Genomic DNA, 18,953 nt, shown 5'->3' with positions numbered 1-18,953 from the left:
GATGGAAGCTCACTGTGCTTTCAGTAGCGCTCATCATGGTATCTGACAGATTCACAGCAGCTGGAGTAAATGTTAATGATTCACCAAAGCCCACTGAATGAGCCTTACAGGTCTATTCCTCTTTGCTTTTGTTAGAAACTCTTGCAGTGTGTGTTTGTGCTGCTTTTCTTATTATTTTAGACAGTGGTCAGGGTGTTAGAGCTTTCCCCCCAAGTTGTAATAGATCACACCGCTTACCACGAACAAAAACACCACAATTTTTGGCCCATGCAGTAAGATTCTGAAAGGAGGATGCATGAAGACCTGGTTAGATTTTCCAAATCAGGCCAAGAATTAAAAGAAACCGCAGCACACTGCCAGACCAGTTGAGGGCAGTAAGACAAAAATAGTCATTCTGCAAAACTGACACCAAAGATGTATCAAATCAAATCAAGTAAGGATTAAACAACGAGGAAGCGTGCATTAGACCGTTCTAAGGCACAATGTCAAGTGGGAACACCACGACGCGCAGCGGAGTGGTGTTACTCCGCGGAGTGCCTTGGAACGGTCTAATGCACGCTTCCTCGTTGTTTAATCCGCTTATACCATGGTCCCACAAACTGTAAACTTTAAAAGAAATTATGAATAATTTGACCAGAGAGAGTGATGGACCACATGTGCTCAGTTGTTTGATCTGATGTTTTTAGTGCACTGGTGGGACAGGAGGAGAGAGAAGCGGAGCTGTCTGCAGCGGTGCCTTTCATCCATTACGCGCACGCAGAGGGACAGAGGTGAAACTGTTGCTGTATCAGCCAATAATGGCATGATCTCACACCGATCACTGAGAAAACAACAGTTTGCTACTGTATGAAAATGGCGTGGTTATGTGTTATTTTTAAAGGCATTATTGAACTGGCTCGAGTGAGCCAGTGGAGTGCACAGTCAGCTGACCCGGAGCCTTTCAGTTTCACGTTCAGCCTGCGTTTGTTGTCTGTTGTCCGGTCTTTGGGGCTCTTTCTATTTGTCTATTGTCATCCTCAGTGAGAATAAATGTTGTAATCATCCAGATAAATATCAAACATGTTTGACGAGTCTGTGAGACGATCGTGGGGCTAAAGATTCATCTGTCAACCGATCACACTAGAAGATAATCTTGGCCGAACGTCGGGCCCGATTATAGTCCCCAACCAGGTTTCTTCTCTGATTGTCGGGAGGACTGAATCTGAGTTAAATCGGGCCGAGAATCCTGTAGTGTGAGCCGGGCTTTAGAGACGGCTCCCAGTAGGAGCGCAGGCTGCTCTCGCATGCGTTGAAATGTGTGTAACGCGTTGCTATGGTAACGCGCACAGCGGAGTGATACAATGGTGATTTAACTTGCCGAACTAACTGTCAACTGGCGTGCATTAGACCAATCTAGCCAGTTGACGTTGGAATTCTCACTGACCATGGTATAATTTAGGTTAGTGTACAGTAATAACATTCAAAGTTTTTTTTTCTTGGAATGCAATGATTAAAAAAAAATACATTTTATTTCAAGGTGCCTTTCAAGGCAACAAAGGAAGCTGCATAAAACATGGTTTACAAACACTTTCACAAAAGGTAAAAAAGAAAATGGATATACATAAAAGATGAAAGAAATTGATTCAAAGATAAGATGGATGGCTGTCAGAGTGAGTAGGCCAGGTGGAATAGATGGTTTTGAGGTAGAATTTGAAAAAGTAAGTGAGTCAATGTCACAGATGTCCTTTAGGAGGGATTTCCAGAGACGAGGAGTAGAGCGACTGAAGGCTCTGGACCCCGTGATGGTCAAGCAGACTCGGGGGAGTGTTGACATCCAACACGACTTCCAATCTGAATTTATTTTCATGATTATTGTATTTTAAAGCTGCAGGCTGCTACCATGCAACATAGAGACATAGACAGGAAGAACCTGTAGTGATAAACTCTTTTTGGCAGCTGTTTTTACCCAGTACATCAGCATTGTTATTTCAAACTTTAACTTTCATTAAAGAGTCCTGTGAAGTATTTTACAGGCAGGCTAATCTCCTCCTCTCTCTTAACTTCTTGTTGTAACTACTCTTACTGTCCCAAACTTCCCTATCTTCCCAGCACAGGTGTGGGAGGGCAAATGTTTTCTCAGCCTGGTGTTGGGATAAGCTTCAATGTGTCAGCCCTAATTTTAAACCAAACCTAACTTCCATCATTTCATTATCTCTCCCTTAGTCCAAACACCTCCAGATAGTGTGCAAATGGAAAAGTTTAAGAAATATTCTCCCCGTCGTTCCTTGCCTGCTTTTCTAACAATGGACTGTCTTTTTTTGAACTCTCTCCTCCCTTTCTTTCCCGCCTGTTTCTCTTGGTCTCATTTGCCTCCCTCTTTCATCATCATGTGTTCCTTCTCTCTTTGTCCTCTCTCTGTTTTTCCTACTAATGGCAGCAGATGGGTTAGAGGTGGAGCCATTGAAATGATGTGATTGAAGTAATTTCCTTTCTGCCGTCAATACTCATAACTTACGCCTCGAGCAGTCATCCCAGTTATGCTAATGCTAGTAAATAAGAAGTGTCTTTTTTATCTAATTGCTCTTTCAGTGCTAGAAAGTCATACATATGTAACACAAGTGAGTGGAGGAGCAATTCAAGGCCTTACCCTGGAAGAAGAGCCTTGGAAGATTTAACGCCATGTTTAATCTACTTACCACGTCCAGACCAAGCCGACATGAGCCGACAGACCCACACGGGGTTAATTAGAGGAATTATGCAGAGGATACAAGGATCTCAGTGTATAGCCTGAGGACTGCACATAAATTATGTAACAACACAATATCAATCAGCTGAGTGAGAACATTTTCGACCTTCTGTTATGATCAAATGACCCTTTTAGTGCACCCATCAACCTTTAGAAAAAAGGCAGATTATATAGATTTATCCATCACCGATTTCTTGGCTACATCTATGCTGCTAACCAGAAAGGTCAATAAAAACACAGATTAAAATGACCTTTTCATAACACACAACATAAATTAGTTTTAACAAAATTGATCTTTTAAAAAGCACCTGAAAAATATGAGAAAAGAAAAGATATCTGCTTAGTTCTTTACAAAAATTATAGGATACACATAATTTCTCTTCAAAATAATCATACAGCACCTTTCATTGACGATGCGACTTAATGCTCTTTACACAAAACAACACATCAGTTTATCAAACATCTGAATCATTAAAACATTCAATCTAAATCTAAATATTTCAAATTTTTTAATCTTACATCTTGCAAGTCATTCGTCAATTATGAAGTCATATTTTTGTTTTATTTCTCTCATTTTCTTTGCTTTTTTCCTTCACTTTGAGTTATTCATGAATCACAGTGACTCGGGGCACTAATTTCGTGGCGCCGGGGGCGCAAGCCTGGCGCACCTTGCGCAGTGTTAATTTCGTGCTGCGCACCGCCGTGCACTGCCAATTTGACAATTTGGTAGACTGTCTGCACAGAGATGGGTGTGACGGCACGCCAGGGGGAGTTGACAGCGCGCCAGGGGGAGGTGTCAGCAGATTCACGTTGGCGCAGTGACAATTTTGTGCCAAAAAAGTGCGCTGAAAGCTCGCCAGCTCCAACCTGGTCTATCCTAGGCGCAGGGCGGAGAGCACCCTCCGCAGCTGTAATTTGGTGACAGGTGCACATGTGCGCACATGTCAACAAAGCCTCAGAGGCAGGTTTCCAGAGTGTCAGGCACATTTTAATGCAATAAACAATCACAGCAATCACTATTTAATGTAACTGTCTGAACCAGCATATACATTTATATCTATATTAACTGTCCCGTCACATCTGATGTCAGATTAAAGCCGTTTGTCATAATGGAAAGTTAACCTGACAGCAGCTGGAAGTTTGATGCACATCTTGCAATTAAACAATAAACAGCCTTAACATCTGATACTGAGTATATATCTGGTTCTCTCATTTCATTTAATTCAAAGAAAAGAGGGAGAGAAAAGACGAAGAAAAAAGAGACGAAATAAATGTGTGTCACTCAGGATTTACCTGTGATTTCCCATATTTCTCTGTTTTAGTCTTTATTTTTAACGTGATCTAAAAAGATGGAGTACATTATCGTAAGGAGGATGAGGTGGAGACACTGGGAGAGTATACAGTATATCACCAAAGGTTCTGCTATTTGGCGATGACAAACCAGGAGTGCAGGTGGATCAAAAGTATTCTGAATGGATAAGCCAGCTGTGTAACTGTCTCTTCATTTTGTACTCCTATTAATGACAAAGGAACAGATCACATCTGTCCCAGTAGCTGGCCCACACGGTGACGCGCTTCGTATCCTCCGATGTGCCCCGCTGTCCATTGACCTGCTGTAGGCACAGCGGCTCTGACCGTCTCCACTACCAGCACTGTTTCTGCAGTGCTGGGGATCACTCAGACCAATCAGACGCTGAGCCTCAGCCGCAGGGCATTTAAAGGCGAGGAGAGGCGCTCATTTGATTGGTAAAAACAGCGCTCGGCTGTGTTAAACCCACTCACAGCTTTTCTCCTCCCTCTCTGCCATTTGCGCGAAGGGAGGCGTGGACGCGCACCTCTGCGCTCCTCTGCGCTCCTCTGCGCTCCCCTGCGCCTTGACTACACCTCTCTTGGTACTGCACCTGCCCTGCGCGGCGAAGGCCGGCTCAGGGCAGGTGCGCCTGCGCTTGCGCCTGGTCTACAAAATTAGAGCCCTCAGTCTTAAACAGGATGTAAGAAGGGTTTTTAGTCTGGCCTTGAAAATACTGACTACAGTTAGTTTTATTTTTTTAGGTTTGTCTGCCTTTCACTAGAGTTATCTAATACTTTCAAATATTGTCACAGCAGATAAAATCCCTGCAAGAGAGCCCATTCCTTTACTGATTGGCCAAAATGTACCATCTAATTTAATAATCAAGATGCTCTTTGGATACCTTTTCATTTTTCATTTAAAGACTTGTCTGGGTCATGTAACCAGTGAAAAACCAGTCACACAGAAAGCAGTACAGAGATGGTTCATTTGTGAAAAATAAAAGATGGTTTTCTTCAGCACTGCCAAAAACTTTTAAGACCACTTAAAAAACAGGAAGAATTTAAACTTTGTACTGCTGGATCTTAAAAAGGTTTTAAGCGGACTCTCATTACTTTAGTTTTCTTTTATCTTCTTTTTGCATTTGAGACCATTTTTGAGATTCTGTTTTATAACTGGTCTTGAAATTTGGATCCAGTATATATGAAGTAAATGCACCTGTGGAGAGCTGGTCTGATTGAGAAGACTCAGAGCTCCTGTGCTGTACAGAATTAAAAAAAAAAAGAAGAACCACTATTCGATACACATCAATCATTTGAAAATAATTTAACTTTCCTCATATGAAGCACAGATAGTGGCTGGTTGAAGTCATCAGTCTGTGTTGGTTTTCTTGTTTTTTAATAAATCTTGAAAAACTGTCAAGCCTGAAGTGTTTCTTTTATCACAGCCTTTATATTTTGCTTTCTGTTTCTTCTTTTGTCTCCCTAGATCCAAGAGGCTCTGTCTCTTCTGTGTGACCCTGAACCTCCTCAGCTGTCCTTTGCGCTTCCTCAGGATCAAAGACCCACCATGGAGAACCAGGCAGCCCATCGCAGCAGGGAGGCCCCGTCCTCCTCCTCATCCTCCTACACTACCTCCAGAGGAGCAACCAGAGATAGAGACCGGGACAGGGAGAGGGACCGGGGGCGGGACAGAGACAGGGAGAGGGACAGAGACAGAGACAGGGACAGGGATAGGGATAGGGACAGGGAGAGAGACGGGGACAGAGACAGAGACAGAGACAGAGAAAAGGACAAGAGCAAAGCGAGGGACAAAGACAAAAAGAGGAAAAAACACAAGAGGAGGTCGAGATCAAGGTCACCCTCAAAGAGCAAACACTCTCTACCCAGTGCCTACAGGAGATCCCGCAGGTCTCGGTGAGCTCGATGTCTTATTGGGATTTTTCCACCTCACTATTTGTCTCTGTTATCTGAAATTTTTCCAATACAGCAGGAGAAAAAAGTGGTTCATTCTGACATTGCTCTGCGTAGCTCTCCAGATCCTTATCGGCCTCTGCTGCTGGTCTCCATGGATCCCACACCGGGGGCAGAGCACTTTAATGACTTCTGCTGTTTACTGTTGTAATGCCACGTTGGTAGAGAACAATTTACTCTGTTAGAGTGAACCATGACCATACTGGTAATGTAGAATTACCAAAATGATAAGGTGAAGGTGGGTAAAGTTATGTTTCCTCTCCAATAAGGACGGAACGGTTTATGAAAAAAAGACAGAACCGTTCGCTTTCCCTCACTCGGTTTGGAGCGTGTTTTCTTTTTTCTTTGTTTTACTACTCAGTTTGAAGTATGAAGCTGCGATCAGACTCATGCCCAACGCCAGGTGAAGAAGTACAGCAGAACAGTTGTGGGAATGCGTGTGTGTTGTTTACATGACGAGCAGAGAAGACAGAGTTAGAGGCTGACCTGTGGCATTGTGTCGTTCTGTTGTCACGGAGTGAGCTCTGATGACGGCAATAAGAAAGAGGAGGATAAAACCAAGACTCAGTGTTGACAACTTAGAGACTTTGTTGCTACAGTTAATGACTATTCAGACTCCTCCAGAGAGTTTTTTTGCAGACGGCAATTCTTGCGACTTTTCTGGAGTTTGGTGGCTGACGTTGAAGCGTGTTTTGATCTCCTCAATGGAGACTGACACTTTTTATGCGCCCATTCTTGTGTTCTTTCTTTTTAAAAACACCATAAATCTTCTAAATTCATCTTCAAATGATCAATAGATTATTGGATTTGTAAAATAATCCTCTACTGCAGCCCGACAGAGAGGAGACTTGGTTCAGAAACTTCTTCTGTCTTTTTTTTTCCATTCTTGCTTTAAAGGACCCTAAAGCTACATTTCCACCTGGCAGCTCAGTTCGATTTGTCTTAGTACAGCACGCATTTTGTGGTATTTCCTTCAAACAAAATTGGGACAGGTCCCCAAATTACCAACCTGTATCGTGTCACTTTTTTGTACCCTTCTGTAGGGGTGCCAGATATACAGAGCTGACCCCAGGAGGTGGTGCAAAACCTCAACAAATAACCCTGTTTAAGTCTCCACTCAACTTCATGAGGGTAACATTCTTCTTTTGTCTTCTGGGTATGCTGTGTCAAGCTGCCATGCCCTGAATAAATTTTGGACTTGGTCTCTGCGATGTCATCCGTCTGTTCCTGAAACTGAAATGAAGTCAATCAGCAAACGCGACCATATAGGATAGGACGTGGGCTTTGAGCTTCCTTTCTAACAGCTATCGGGTGCCCATCAGTCATGTGAGCAGAGTCTCTGATTGGACAATCAGACCTAGATCCTAACACCTTTTAAACTGCCGAGTTAAAAAAAACTTCACCCCCCTGCACAGTGTGTGCCAATAGTGAAGTTAATGTCTCACACCTAGACGGACCAAGACGGTTTTGAACCTGGCTGTAAAAATGTTTTTTTAAAGCTGTAAAAGTCAGTTTTTATGGCTTGGTATGTACATGGGCACGGTTGGCTGTGGACACGCTAACAGGATCAGGCTTTACTGACCCAATCCATACCCAACTGTACTGATCCAAACCAGACCACTTGGTGGAAATGGGGCTTAACGGTGTATTCCATTTACATCCAAACTCCAAGTTAAAAGTGATCCAGTTGCCAGGTCAGGAAAACTTGCCATGACAGCAATTTTTCTATACATAAACATCAAATAGTACTATGTATACGGCTGATTTATTGCAACAAACACTTTGCAGAATTTCTAAAATTAATGGAATATATGGAGCTGAATTACTGTTTACACCCAGGGCAGCCATCTTTGATTGTAAACTCCAGGGCAGTGCAGATCCCTGACTTCCCAGTAGGAAATTCCGCCTTCGGAAGTTGAAATTTCTCACTCAGAACTCATAAATTTTGACTTCAGAATACAAATGGAGCACACCACAAGTGTGAAACTTAGAAAAGAACAGGAAACATGCTGACTTAAAACTCAGAGACTGAAAAGAAAAATATGTAGGAGAAAGAATTAAATGTGTCAGGACTGAGATAAGGGGTTAGAAACTGGAGCTCAAACTGTTATGTTTTTGCTGTTATTCATTATATTGACCAGACAGCTTTTGTTTTGCCTCCTCAGTGCAGGCTGACATTATCTCATCTTCATCTCCTCTCTGGCTTTGTTTAAAAAAAAACTCTTTTCTCCAACTCTCTGTCTCACATCTTTAAAGACATGCATACCCTGCACATTTTCCAGAGTGGGACAATAAATTTAGCCATGCTCTTTATTGGAGAAAGAAATCTGAGCAGTGAATTAATATCTTATATTATTCATGAATAATTAAAAGTGTTTTCTTTGCAGCTTTACAGCGTGCAGAAAGTGTTCAGATATTCAGAGTCAATGTGATGTAATGTTTATTGGAGTAATCCATGTGTTTGTCTCCTCCTGTAGCCCAGTGTCCCACCAGTTAATCTTGAGTTTTAACTGCCTTGATGTAAATTTTGACACATTAAGGTCTTTAAGTAGTCTCACAGAATCTCTGCAGTGTTTCTCTCGCTTCATTTATCGCTCCGGGTTTAAAGCTCCTTGCCTCCTTGTGTCCTTCTCTTGCGCATCAATTCTGCCATTGTTTTATCAGCCTCCTCTCTTGTTCTTCATTTTAAATTCACCAGCTCATCTGCCAGGCTCCACATTCAGTAATTTAATACCCCCCCACCTCCTTCTCCGCCTCACGCTGTCTTTTTATCCTCTTGTCTGGCCAGATCCCGCTCACGCTCCCCGGGGAGGAGGGACAGAAGGGGCCCCTCTTCAGAAAGGAGACGTGAGGAGAAGGAGCGAGGACATTATCATCCCAGCAGCAGCGCCAGCCTTCCCAGGGGGCATTCAAGATCCAGGTAAATCTAACAGCAGGTGTTGTCAGCCTCTGGTGAGAGGTAGAGCTGTGGGTCTTTCCACAGCTGCTTTTATTTTACCCCTGAAAACATCAATTATTACACCCGTCAGGGAAGATGAGGACACTAACTGTGCCACAATTAGGAGTGTACTCTTAAATTCATCAATAAAAGAATGGAGAACTATTTTTTGGGGTCTATTTTATCTTTCTGCTTATCCAAGTTTCAAACAGCAGTGTACAAAATACCAAGCCGTCTCTCAGGGGCTGAAGTCAGACTAGTTATAAAAAGATAATAAATCCCCAAATGACCACCGCTGCTCTGACTGACAGCTTCTATTTGCATTAAGGCTTCGCTGACTCTGAAATCACTGCAGTTATCACACACCTTCACCACCGACAAATTGTGTATTCTTCTTTGTAACCAGATAAATTATACAAGCCCCTCTCTTCACTCCTTGTTTTGTCTTTCAGGTCCCCTCAAGAAAAAAGAAAGAGCTCTTTGTCATCCTCAGGACAGATGCAAACCTCCCTTTCCCCATTCTCCTCGCCGAGCAGAGTTTTGTCCCCATCAGCTAGCCCCGCCTCCAGCCTGGGTCTCTCCAGGTAACCACCTACAAGACTGTCAATCAAAACAAGAGCAGCTGAATTGCTTTTCAAAGTTTTACCAAAAGTCATGAAAGGAACAAAAGTTTGTTTGGAGGTTTCGGGTGTTGGAGCCAATAACTGAGTAGATCGGAATGACTTCTTTAGACTTTAAATGTGGTAAGACCGAGGGATCGTTTCTTCAAGGCGTGTAGAGCCTGGTTTACACCTCTGAACTGACTCTGTGGCCTGAGCAGTCCTGAGCGCTGTGTGTTTGTTTATCTGAGCGTCTGCGTCACTTTGATCAAACACTATTTGCCAGTGTGAAGTCTTTGCTCATCATAGCGCCACAGTCTGGTCCTGCTACTGCAAATAACGCTTAGAAGGAGTAGGGAGACGTTGATGGAGAGGGTTTGGATGAGAGCTAAGTCAGTGTAGGTGGCAGTACTGGATGTATGTAGATAAAATCATTATGATGCTACTTGCAGATTGGGCTTTTGCGTTGTTTTGACGCAATGATACATTTTTGCACTCTAGGCGTTGTTTGTAGGAACAGGGCTACAGCCTGTCCCCTGGTGTAGATTTAATTAGTAGATTTCCCAAACATATATAATAAGATTTAAAGCTGATGCCTTGCATAAAGACAGAATCACTGACGCTGAGGCTTCCAAAAGTTCAGAGCAACATGGTTGGCTATGAAAACAACATGTCGTTCCTCTCTAACACAGCCTAACCCTTAACCCTAAAACACCTGAGCCTCAAAACGCCTGTGTGGACCTTTGTGCTTATTTTGACTATGGAATGGTCCAAAAAAATGTCCTGTGAGTAAATGCTTTGGCCCATTTTTCTGGAGTACTTTAAACTTTCAATATCTGAGTTCTTTCCAGTTTATTGAATCTTACATGAGAGTAAAACAGTTAAAAATGAAGAAAAACACAAGAACAGAATTGGATCTCAGAGGTTTAGCGAAGGAAAAAACACAACAATCAAACATTGGGAAAATATTTTACAGGATGAACTTAGAGTTTGAACATTAAAAATAATGTGTTCATGAACATTTCTGAGCATTTTCTCTTATTAAATTAAATAAATAATTAAAATAAAAAAAGGTCACTGGCTGCATCACCAGAATCTCGAGTGTCCCCTCGGCTCTCTTTCTCCTCAAACACACACCACCTGAGTATTGGTGCTCCTTGCCACAGGAGAAACTGAAAGTGAAACTAAAGTACTGTACACTCACTGTACAGTACAAATAAGGCTTGGTGCATTGTTTTACAAAGGATGTGACACATTAAAAGCCTCACATCATGCGCTGCACATTACTCCGTTCCAAAAAGGTTAATACACATTGTCAAAGTCAACGTTGATCATAGCTTATATATTTCACAAATTAGACTTGTTGCATTGCTCTAAAAAAAGTAACCACTCAACACAAACATCGGTCTACCCAGATAGTTAAGCATATGAAGGAAAAATTAGATAGAAAGAGCCTTATTCATCCCAAAGTTCATCCCATCTAACGTTATCTTTTTTCACATGAAGTTGCTCCTTCAGATCCTCCTTCAGTCTCTGAATCCTGCAGAAACCTCAGTGGAGGTTTTATAACCAGGAAGGATCTTATTTTCGGTATTTTTTGGAGACTGAAGCTCCTGCCCTGCATCTGCTTAGCATTCTTTTGTCTATTGGCTATTTGAATATTGAGTCAATACAAGCTAGAAAATTAAATTGGATGTGATGCATGTTTTGAGATTTAAATTAGAATTTTTTGTGGGGGTTCTTTATTTTATTGTAGGCTATTTTTTTGTATTGTTTTGTTTGTATGTGTTGTTAAAATCAATGACGGGTTAATGTAGGCTGTTGAAAATCAACTGTATGTGATGTCAGACCATCTGTTCTTTTATAAAAAGTTGTTCAAGTAGGGGCAGACAAATATAAGAGACATTTCTCTTCACGCTGCTCCTTTCCTATCATGAATGTGTTTGTTTTAGGGTGCAATGTGCACCTGTGTATGGATTTGGTTGTCAGCTTTCATGTATGGAACAAATTAATAAATAAATAAAATTCACAGGCTTTCTTAAATGCCTGAGTAAAATGAGGCTAAAAACCACATATTAGCTGAAAGAGCGCTGCCTCGGCCATCACAAACCGTCAGAATTTTTCAGAATGTGCAAACCGTCAAGGAATAACAGTCCTTCAAAGTGCAATATGTCAGCGCCGACACATCCAGTGTTTAACACCTAAAATACACCAAATGCATCTCCAGTGCATCTCTGTTCCGTTACAGCATACAGATCAAATAGGTTTCATTCAAATCAGCGTGTCAACTCACACTAGATCCGTTCTGTTGCAGTAAGTCTGTGTGGCTGGTCCATCGTGTTGCAGGCAATACACAGCCGTCCTATTTTTGCCAGACGCAGAGCTGTGATGCATAGATTCAGTGTAGGAAAGATAGAGCAGGACAGAAAATTGTGACCAGAAACTACCTAAAAACACCCACCAATCAGTTTGTGTTTAGCTTGACTATGACGACAAAGGAACATAATAAGTGGAGCCAGACCAGGAGTCAACAGGTTTGAGGTTTTACAGCCCAACATGAATGAAGAGAGACTTACCAATGGAGAGGGAAGAGCAGGAACTCCTCAGTCTGAGACTCTAGCTGTCTGTCAGTCATACAGCTTGTTGGACTGAACACACAGCTGGTGTGAGTTGGCAAACAAAGTCAAAACGCAAAGGTACAGAGTCGGAATGCAGACGTTTCTGGTGTATTTGAGGCATAAGGGTTAAACGTTGTTTCTTCAGAATGCAGAAAACTGCATCAACACAGCAATGTTCTGTCTTTTAATCCCAAAAGAACTTAAAAGTACAGCTGTAAATCCAGCTCAATTAATACATAGCTGTAGTTGGTAAAACTAAGCCTGGGCATTTTCTGTGGTGTCCAGGGAATTCTAAATCCGGTTTGGACGGAGAAGACTGGAAGCATTAAATCTGAGGAGCTGCAGATATGATGGACCAGAGCCAACATTTTTCATTCTCAAGGTCTTAAGGCACAAATGCTTTCCTTGCATGGACACTCTGGTCTGATGTCCTGGGGTTGGTGGTGCACTTTATGAAATATTTCCAACAAGGAAACAAACAAGCCTTTATTGTAAAATTGCAAAACCAAATCGATAGACCCCATGTATCTGTTCAAATATTTCCCCAAACAATTTGTGTACGCGCTGCACTGCAGAATCCAAAGTAGGTCAAGCCAATTTCAGCAGCAGATACATGAAGAAAACATTCCATTTTGCATGCATCAACAAAGAAATCACAGTTCGTTCAACGTGACAAGTGAAACATTCTTTTTCAGTAGGTTTGAAGTGTTTTCTTTTTCTCTTTTCCAAGAGTTTGTCTCTAAAACTGGGGGGTGGGAAGTTTGATTTGAAACAGTGCATCAGATAAAATTCAAATGCTGAATAGAAGCAGCTAACAAGCTTCTCTCCTTCCACTGGTCATATTAGTGTAGACTTATGTCCCTGCTTGTTCAGCAGCTCTTCAGTTTTCAGACATATTAATTCAGTTAACTTCTCTGACACAGCACTGTCAGATATTTAGTTCAAGATACATGAACACGTAAATTCAATATGTAACTGGCTAAATAGGCTTGATTTATAATGCATTTAGTAAAGGAGCAAAAGCAAACTCACCAAACATTAGGCATCTGATGGGCAAGCAGATCAAGTCTATATCATACCTATTGAGCCAAGAATGATTCTAGATGTCGCAACGTTCATATTAAGTCCACTGATTGGACGTCCAACCAAAAACCAAAAGACGTCCTTTTAACATCATAATGGACATCTAGCTTTGGTCTCCTGAACGTGCGGACTGTTACTGCAGACGACATGTTTTCCCAACGTCTACTGAACGTCCAGTTGTGCCGTCCACGGTACCTCTGCACTGCAAAAACAGACGTTCACAGGACGTCATGTCAGTGTCATTTTGTGACAGCTAACTGTAAAAATTACTTCTGGGAGAGGACGGTGGCCGAGGAGGTGTGTCGTTACTCATGACTGGTGCCATGTTTTTATAGAAAAAGTGTTTCCGTTGCACTTTTGTGATAAACTTCAACACTGAAAATGATCAAAAACCACCTCATGGGAGTATAAAATCTTTTTATCCAAATTTGAAAGGGTTTTTAGAAATGTTGTTGTTTCCATTACTGTTTTTTATTTTGATATTTAGGTTTTGTGCTATTCCTGGTGTAATGGAAACACAGCTAGTGGCTCAGTTTAAAGGGACTTGGCTCGGGAACTGGAAGGACGCTGGTACAAGGCCCAGCATGGACACAGATTTTGAGCGTCTCTTTGCCTAGTAGCTCTTATATCGCACCAAACACCGGACATCGTAGAGACGGTCCTTCAAAGACCATATCTAGATGTCAGAGCAACGTGCAAAATGGGTACAAATTTTGACATCTAAATCTGACCATTTTGGATGTTGTTGTATTGACATTCAGCATTTGGACGTCATTTGCAGACCAAATCTAAAGCTGCGTTTCCACCAAGCAGTACGGGTCGGTTCAGTACGGTTTGGGACGGTTTGGGACAGTAAAGTCTCATCCCATTTGCGTTCCCACAGCAAACTGTGCCTTCTCGTGGTGGGCGGCGTGTAAGCTGCATGCCAGAAGCCACAGCTGGTAAACAATAGCGCGACGCGGTAGCAGCTTACCCCACGATTAAATCCAACAAAGAAGAAAACACGACTCAGTAAACAAAGAGCACGGATGGAAGACATGCAGCATTTCGTCCTCCCTGTGATTTTCATGTAACTCTCTGTTACAAAGTGCAATCGAGCTTTGTTTCAGAGAAGTCTGTGTGCCGCCAGGAGAAATGCAGCCGCTGTTGGGGTAAGTGACGATTCTTTTGACCAATCAACAGTCTGCAGTGTGTTGCTCCACCTCCCAAGAGCGGATCGGTTCAGTCTGGCACCCATACGAAAGGGTCCCAAAAAAGTGGGACGGCTCGTCTCGGTTTTTAGGGATCCGTCCCGGGATGAGTCTGTGGAAACGCCTCTAAAGGCGCACCGTACCGAGACAAACCGACCAGGACTGCTTGGTGGAAACGCGGCTTAAATGTTAATGAGACGTTCAAAATGGATCCAAACATTCAGACGTCATTAGTAGACCTTTTTTAGACATTAATCCGACCTCCATAAGACGTCTGAAAAAGACGTGATAAGAACTTTCATTCTGTACCTTCAGGAGACCTGACTTGGACGTCAAAAATCATATTATTATTATTATTACATAATTTCAAAGTCACATTGCGCAGTGGGATGGGGGTACTGCGGACATTTTAAATGGACGATCAGGCAACGTCTTCTGGAGTAACAGTCTCCACTTTCAGGAGACCAAAGTCAGACGTCCAAAAATGATGATGACAGGTACTAGAGCTGGACAATTAATTGGATTTTAATCGTGATTTCAATTTTGCCATCTGACAATCATAAAAACAATTTAATCGAAGAAAAACAATTAATATGCCACACAGTGTAGATGTATGCAAGTTCCTGTGCTTCATAGCTCTTCTGTGTTCCATGTGCAGCCACAGCGAGTGTGTGTGACTTATGTGTATCAATAATACTTGCTGGTTCCTTAAAGTTGTGTTTAAATCAGAACTGAAGTTTTTAAATAAATGAATAATTGTGTATATTAACTATGATTTCAATATCACTTAAAATAATCAGGATTTTTATTTTTACCATAATCGCCCAGCCGTAACAGGTACTCCAAATTGAGAAAATATTTCTAGCTTTTCAAAGGGATAAGGCTGAATGCAGAATACAGTTGTTTGTACACAGAGTCAGTTTGCTTATAAGTAATGACTCTTTTAAATAAACATAATTATTATTCTTGAAAACGTGTGATTTTTTTCAGCTCTTTTTAGGAAGCACTATTGTCAAATAAGCAGATCTATTCCAAGAAGAGACTGATTGAGTTTTTGGTGAATCCACTCCCTCATTCTGCCAATGATCCTGTCAGCAGTTCAGTCTCACCTGTTGTGCTAGCTCTTAAAAAACTCTTTGCGTACTGGAGTTGGTTCTGTAAGCACTGAGCTCCACTTTCCTTCCAAATGGATGGAACCAGAGCATCATGCTATAATAACCCCAGGCTATGTGAGTAAAGGGTGTAACACTCATTTGACTAACACAGTCAGACTTATGTACTCCAAACTGTCCCACTTTTCACGGCAGCTGGAGTCTAAAAACCCCAGAACATCAGCAGCCGTCTGTTCTGCAATTTCTCGTCACCTGTTGTGTTCAATCAACTTGACGGGCATAACTTTTTCTATTTTAAAAATCCCTTGATAAATTATGAAGTGTTCAACAGCACAGAGATTAAAGGCTTTGGACAGGGCCACGGAGCAGAGTCTGAGGCCTGCGTTTTTTGGCGCCTCACATGTTTGCATAATTTTTGTACTTGACTGCGTTTGACATTGCTGAGGTGGAGGTTGCTTTGTACAGGTCACATGTCATTCCTCTCTTGCTGCTCATTCTTTCCTCCCCCTTCAAGAGCTCTCCATGGTGTCTGACGTTGAAGATTGCAGAATATATCATAAATGTTGCATAGCCTACCCTGCTAACATGATTGGTTTTCTCCCCCTCTCCTTTTCTCTCTATTGTTTGTCTGTGTCTCTCCCTCCATCTCCTCTCTCTTCAGGGGTGGATCCCAGGAGAAAGACAAGGCAGTGTCCTCATCTATAGTATCCTCGGTGCAGTCCAAAATAACTCAGGTATTGTTCTTAGCTTTTATCTTGAGTAAGTCCTTTGCCGACCTTTACAGCTTGCTGAAAACAACAGTCGAGTGTTGTTCTTTGTTTCCATCAGGCAAAGTGCATTGACGGATCGTGCTGTATGTTTTCACAGTCAAAAATATCCTGTAGGCTTTATATAAGACCTTCAAAAACCTTTTGTTCAGAGTCTTAAGTGGCTCTCAGTACAGTTTTGTGTTCAGCTGCTGCTTCTCGTGTTTTAATGGATAACATTTTTAGCACTATATCTGGCACTTTGATTACCCTAAAAGTTGTTCATACAGTGTATAACACCATTTACAGCCTCCAGTCCTTTTGTATAAATGCTACAGGTGTAGACGGGGCTAAGGGTTAGCATTATTTTTCTGGTCAATACTGAACCAAAAGGAAAATGCACTTTGCAGCTAGCTGGCTGGGTTAAGCATTAGCAACCAGAGACCCTCCCCAAGGTTCTTCTCACTGACCAACTGCCTGGAAATTTTTTAAATTTTATATTTTAGTCTTTTCCATGTCTGAAGCCTCTCTTTTGGATGGTAGAGTGGTGGTGTGCAGTTCTGTTCATCTGCTCTTACACCAGCTGATCCAAACATGACATACACATTTTATAAGAATGCTAACTGGAAAAAATCTTGGTACAGTTGTTATTTGGATTCACACACAGAGCTCACCCCAAAACTTTTTTGAGATTTTGTGCAAATGTGAATTTAGCTGTAAAGCTAAAAATGTTGCTCTTTAACTGTATTGAATGGGAAACAGTTTGCTAGCGTGTTAACCAAAGCATACACAATGAGAAACATGTTAGCATTGTGGTCATAACTCATTTCTTTAGTTTAATGTTGGTCAAAAATAAGTTAGCAGTTTAGCAGGAACATGTAGTGCTCTGCTTTAGATAACTTCCAATGGGTGAGGCTAACAGAAGCCACAGCCTCCTGCTAAGTGTTTATAGTTCTGGAGACCATCAAACTTTTAATTACAACAATCATACGCCTGGCTTTGTGTGAAGCCACTTTCTTTAAAGGACAATGCTTTTTGCACTGTCTTTCATCAGCAGCTAGGTTAATCTCACACTGGCACATCCATTTTATTCCATGGAAACACATTTTGGGGACAGCAACCATTAGCAGCTGGTACTCCCTCAGCTTTTTGTATGGCTTTCACACCGTGGCAAATACAGCCTCATTTCCACCAAGCAGTCTGGTTTGGATCAGTACAGTTTGGAATGGGTTGGATCGGTAAAGCCTGGTCCTGTTTGTGTTTCCACAGCCAACCGTACCCCCTCGTGGAAGGTGGCGTGTAAGCTGGATGTCAAAGCAGAATCAGCTACGTAGTAGTGTGAGGGCATAGCAGCACGGCACAGCATACCTCGTTAATAAATCCAACGAAGAAGAAAAATGCGACACAGTAAACAAAGAGAAACGATGGATGACATCCAGCAATTACTCTTTTTTGTAATCGGCATCTAGCTCTTTCATACAAAGAACAATCAAGCTTTGTTTTAGAGAAGACTGTGGTGGTCTTTTGACCAATCAACGGACTGCACTGATGTAGCTCCGCCCTCTGGAATCAGATCAGTTTAGTAGGCTTGTCTCAGTTATTTTGGGATTAGTCAGTGGAAACGCCATAAAATGCGTGCCGTACCGAGACGAAACCAAACTGAACCACTTGGTGGAAACAGGGCATATGTCAGTCACATTTATATGTAATCATTTTCAAAGTCCCTTTCCTCAAAGGTAATTGATCAAAGGTCTTTTGAGGAATTCATAAATGACATTGAAATAGTCTCACAATTTTATATTTGCCTGTTCATTATCCACCATTCACAATCACATTATCAGCACCAAAATCTGTTATTTCTATTAACAACATGAAGATCAAAAGGCCTTTTGATGGCACTGCTGCCCAACAAAGTTAAGCAGGAAGAAGTGAATTGACTTAAAGAGAAGGATTTCTTTGGTTGTATCCGAAATCATTCACTCATTCCCTACTCACTACTCACTATACAGTAAATTAGATGTAGTTGACTATATAGTCCACTCAATCAGCTAAATTAAAGCAACATTTCGGACACTACTCCCTCACTCACCAGCCGCTGACAGTGACGTATTTACTCTTGCGTTGCTCAAGGACGGCTGGGGATTTACAGTTATATCTTTTCTTAAAAACTGCAAAACAGTATTTATTTTAGTGATACCTAATATTATATTTAGCTTATTTTCTGAAACAGCCAAACATAATAGAAACATTTATTACACATTATTTTTAAATAAATAAACATATATTTGCGCGGAACTTATGCTGTGTTTAAGAATTACAAGGTCCAGTGAATGCATCACCCGCGTGGAACGGTTTAGCGGCTAACGTCCGTGTTGTTTGTTTCTCAGCTCAAAGTTGTGAGACGGGCTCATCTGAAAGTTAAACAGGGAGCTAAGTGTTATTCTCTGACAGTTTTTAATGTTGTTTCATGCTATTAGTAAACATTAAACATGTAATCAGCCATTTCTTCTGTTTGAACCGAAATGCATGATGGTATATATTGCTCATACAGTGAGCATTGCCAATACACTACTTTTCAAAATGCATTGTGGGATACATTGAGTGGACTATAAAGTGAATGACCATGCTCACTCAGATTTCGGACAGCACTACAAAATGGCGTATTCACTATATAGTGCACT

At 41.6% G+C, this 18,953-nt stretch overlaps 1 protein-coding gene across 2 annotated transcripts in view; it reads left to right on the top strand.

Annotated features, from left to right (window-relative positions):
* The window catches only part of sfswap (splicing factor SWAP), a 96,399-nt gene that overhangs the window by 65,012 nt on the left and 12,434 nt on the right, over positions 1-18,953 (top strand). For both annotated transcript variants that reach the window (XM_074690408.1, XM_074690409.1), the window contains exons 15-18: positions 5,502-5,929; positions 8,775-8,906; positions 9,377-9,508; positions 16,188-16,260. In XM_074690408.1, coding sequence (XP_074546509.1) covers positions 5,502-5,929; positions 8,775-8,906; positions 9,377-9,508; positions 16,188-16,260 — 765 coding nt within the window. The remainder of the gene's footprint in view (positions 1-5,501; positions 5,930-8,774; positions 8,907-9,376; positions 9,509-16,187; positions 16,261-18,953) is intronic.

Source organism: Halichoeres trimaculatus, unplaced genomic scaffold (genome assembly GCF_033239565.1).
Source record: "Halichoeres trimaculatus isolate MK-OKI-2021-1 unplaced genomic scaffold, fHalTri1.1 fHalTri1_scaffold_16, whole genome shotgun sequence".
Lineage (NCBI taxonomy): Eukaryota > Metazoa > Chordata > Actinopteri > Labriformes > Labridae > Halichoeres > Halichoeres trimaculatus.
Note: the sequence above shows the minus strand (reverse complement) of the source record. Positions and strands in the feature narration are given on the sequence as shown.